This window comes from Austrofundulus limnaeus, unplaced genomic scaffold, assembly GCF_001266775.1.
Source record: "Austrofundulus limnaeus strain Quisiro unplaced genomic scaffold, Austrofundulus_limnaeus-1.0 Scaffold111, whole genome shotgun sequence".
Lineage (NCBI taxonomy): Eukaryota > Metazoa > Chordata > Actinopteri > Cyprinodontiformes > Rivulidae > Austrofundulus > Austrofundulus limnaeus.
In genome coordinates, this window is record NW_013952513.1 from 1,604,085 (window position 1) to 1,607,895 (window position 3,811).

The 3,811-nt window shown below is 39.3% G+C and overlaps 1 protein-coding gene across 6 annotated transcripts in view; it reads left to right on the top strand.

Annotated features, from left to right (window-relative positions):
- The window catches only part of LOC106521586 (ELAV like neuron-specific RNA binding protein 4), a gene marked incomplete at its 3' end in the record, with an annotated part of 55,400 nt that extends 52,884 nt beyond the window's left edge, over positions 1–2,516 (top strand). For all 6 annotated transcript variants that reach the window (XM_014014229.1, XM_014014230.1, XM_014014232.1 and 3 more), the window contains 1 exon segment: positions 2,363–2,516. In XM_014014229.1, coding sequence (XP_013869683.1) covers positions 2,363–2,516 — 154 coding nt within the window.
- Between the last annotated feature and the right edge of the window lie 1,295 nt (positions 2,517–3,811).

Consider the following 3,811-nt stretch of genomic DNA (forward strand, 5'->3'; position numbering starts at 1 on the left):
AATTAAAACTTTGTATTTATTATTTTCAAAATAAAATATCATAACTTTATTTTTTTATTATTTTGATAAAGGTTGAACACGTCTTTGGGAGAGGTGAGGAGTAGCGATGGATTATGTGTGTGTGTGTGTATGGGGGTGGGGGGGTCTCAGCTTGGCTCGGACAAAAAAAACGGGACTTTGAGGATAATAGGTTGGGAACCACAGATTTAAAGAATACTGTTTGCATGTCTTACTATGATTTTTGTGATAAAGTCGTATTAAAACAGCAGTGATTCACTTTTGTCTTGACCCAGCTCAGACTAGCCATTGGCTCATCTGTCCCAAATTAAACTTTCTCCAAACTGTAGTGGTTTAAAAACATATCTTTAACAGTTAAGATATTGATTGTTAACAATCTTTCTATAAAACTTCACTTGATAAAATCTGAACTATCACTTTAGTCTAAGCAAGTTTATTTGCAGGTGTTTTTTAAAAACAGGTGTTTGTAACTGACATCCTGTAGTCACAGTATTGTGTGCCAAACTGTAGCGTTCAGTAAAAATAAGTGTCAGTATTTAAAAGTGGAAGGTAAAGGTTGTTTACACAGTGCAGCGGGGTCTGAGTTAACAGATTTTCTCGTTTTCACACTCATGACGCAAGATCCTGCCTCGAGTTGTTTGTGATAAAAGAGGTCTTTGTCATGACAGAAGACAACACAACATCTCTGTCTGACACTATCACTCTTTCACACTTAATTTCCTTCCTCCCACTACTCTCTTTCCCTTGTTTTCTCTCGCAACAACAGACTGAAACCCCCTAAAGGCAACAAGGTAAATTAAAAAGCAGCACAGTAATTCTAAAATTAAGTTTTGTCATTCTTCATGTCACACCCTCTCCCACTCGCTGCCACTACACTTGTGAGGAAACGCTCGCTCTGGAGACTCGCGTTCTCTCAGGCAACACGTCTCTCCAAAGTGTCTTTGACTCGGTTCCTCGCTGGTAAAGTTTCCTCCGTCGTGACACCTCCAATTTTGTCAGCGGTGCGCTGCGGTGTGAGGGGGAGCGTCGTGCGAAAAAGTTGCGAGGAGCTCAGCGACACGTATATGCACACAAGCTAAGATACATTCATCCAGCACGTGCTTATGATTACTTTATGATTACTTTAATCCTCACACTTAGTTCCCCCCCACCTCCCCTAACTTTTCCTGCACACAAGCACACACTCCTGTTTCACACATGCGTCGCACTACACAATACTGCTCACAGCTTGAGGAGGTGTTGATGGATTAGACATCTGCAGTTGGCTGACAAGGAGAGAAAATGAGGGAGAGCTGTACGGTGAAGAAAAGAGGAGTAGGGAGGGAGAAAAAAAAACTAGGCACACTCGGGAAAGGTTTAGTGAAGCAGCACGCAGGAAGGAAGCAGAAGCAAAATAACCAGGCAACGAAAAGGGAAGAGAGCTGCAGGGAGGAAGACGGAGATGGAGGCGCTGAGCAGATAGGCCGAGGAGGAAAATGTGTGAAAGGGAAGCGAGACTTGGGGAAAGCCAGCTGTTCCCAATCCTATTCTCTCACAAGCAGGATTTCCATGCTGTTGCTTAAGGATACGGCTGCACATCCACTGCATGTTTGCCTGCCTTTAACCCTGTTTGATGACTTATGTCTCTGCTTGTCAGAGGTAATGAAAGTACTCCGAGGAAAAGCTGCTTCAGTCAGCAGCTGCAGGAATGGGATTTATGCCATTTTCACTGCTGCAAAAATTAGGTGTAGAAGTGAAGATGTTGTGGTAGTTCACTAGTAGCACGGAATAATCACTTCCTGCCAAGCCATGACGCCCACATATTAAGTCATTTCAGTGGAGAAAATGTGCACAACTGCAGTAAAGTTGATTTGATAGTCTCTAATGAAAGGAACATGACAGCAAATTTGCCTTTTTTTTCATGCTCCCATCATGATTTTCTCCTTCAGAGCAGTGCACCGTACAAGTGACTCATTTTGTTTTAATTGTGAGTTGTGTTTTGAAAAAGAAGCCACCTGTGGTTTCTCCTCAGGAGAAACTTTTCTGCGCGTCCCCCCAGCAAACAACTGGCTGAGGCATGAAGTGTTGTCTCTCTGGGGTTCTAAGCAGTCAAATCCTTTTTCCTAACAAAGTTAATCCCCACGGCAAAGAAGAAAAATACAGTCTCATTTTCCTCCCTGTGGATCCAATGATTCGCATCCCTTTCCGTTCGCAAAACAAATAATTAAAAAAGATTATATTTTATATATATATATATATATTAATTTATTATTATTTTTTTTTAACCCTCCACTATTTTAATTTGTCATAAGTGCTCAGTTTGTGTGCACACACTCCAACTCTTGGTTTTATGTTTGCTCCGCAGGTGTCGTATGCGCGACCCAGCTCAGCCTCCATCCGTGATGCTAACCTGTACGTCAGCGGGCTGCCCAAGACCATGACCCAAAAGGAGCTGGAGCAACTCTTCTCCCAGTACGGGCGCATCATCACTTCCCGCATCCTTGTCGACCAGGTCACAGGTATCCATGGGGCAGCGCCTACTTTATCCTAACACTCTGATTCAGTCAAAGAATGCATCATACATAGAATACATAAACGACTTCTTGTCTTTTCTTATTTAGCAAATGGAGTGTTTCAGGTTTTGGTCTTGAATTGTCTTTGTGTTGTATTTTGACACTTCTTTTATTTTTCTCTAACTTGTCAATACTGACCACAACAAAAAAATAAGAACAAAATGGACTGATATAATAATGAATTAAAAAAAACATATCTGGGGATAAATTTAAAAGCCTGACAGCTGATTGTAGGCGTCATGTTTTGGTTGCTCTATTCAATCTGTAGAGTTAATTTTACAGCTTCTGTATTAGAAAACGATTCTAACTTTGTGTGACGGAGTATTGTGCAGACTGATGTCTCTGACTAAATGTGTGCGAGAACACTTCCATAACAACAAATCCAAGTAATAAAAAACTGATGAAACATAAAAATAGTTAATGCACTTTCAGCATCTGTGCACCAGAAAGATTATCATTTTTTATTTAAACTGTTGTCCTTAATATATTTGACCAGAATTTTATCTTTTAACAGACTTTTGTTTTATGTTCAATCATTTTTTTTGTTACAACTGCTCTAACGCCTCGAGATTCTGCAAATATTCTCATCATGAAACCTATTGGTTAAAAAAAGTTTTAGTTTTAATGACATTTACTGCTATTACTGTAAGGCCCTGTCACAGTATGCTTTTAGATAAGTGGAACTTTTGTCCAACATGCTGGCATGCACATAAGATCGCTCTGAACTAATGACAGGATTGTCATATTTCACTTCAGCATGCTATACATAAGTCAAAAACACTGTTATCAGTAGGCCTGTCACGATAACAAATTTTGCTGGGCGATTAATTGTCTCAAAAATTATTGCGATAAGCGATAATATTGCCTGGTGACCATTTTACAACTAATAATTATAAAAGCGTAATATGTAAGTGTAATAAATCAATAAACTTTCATTTTTAAAAGAATGTTTAACAAAGTGGACTCTCAGTCTCTAACAAAATATGCACTTGAATAAAAAAAATAAAACAAAGAACAACAAAATGTAAATTAAACACTGTGGTAGAAATAATACTTTTATGTTTAAGCAAGTAATTCATGACATCCTTTAATGACCTAGGTTTTCATGACATGCTGTTCATCTGCAGACAGAATGATTAAAGTCAGAACAAGATTTGTTAACAACAGTCATTCTTATGGTGCGTTCACACCAAACGCGATTTCAGCGTCAGGAGCAGCAGGTTTACATACAAAGTCTATGG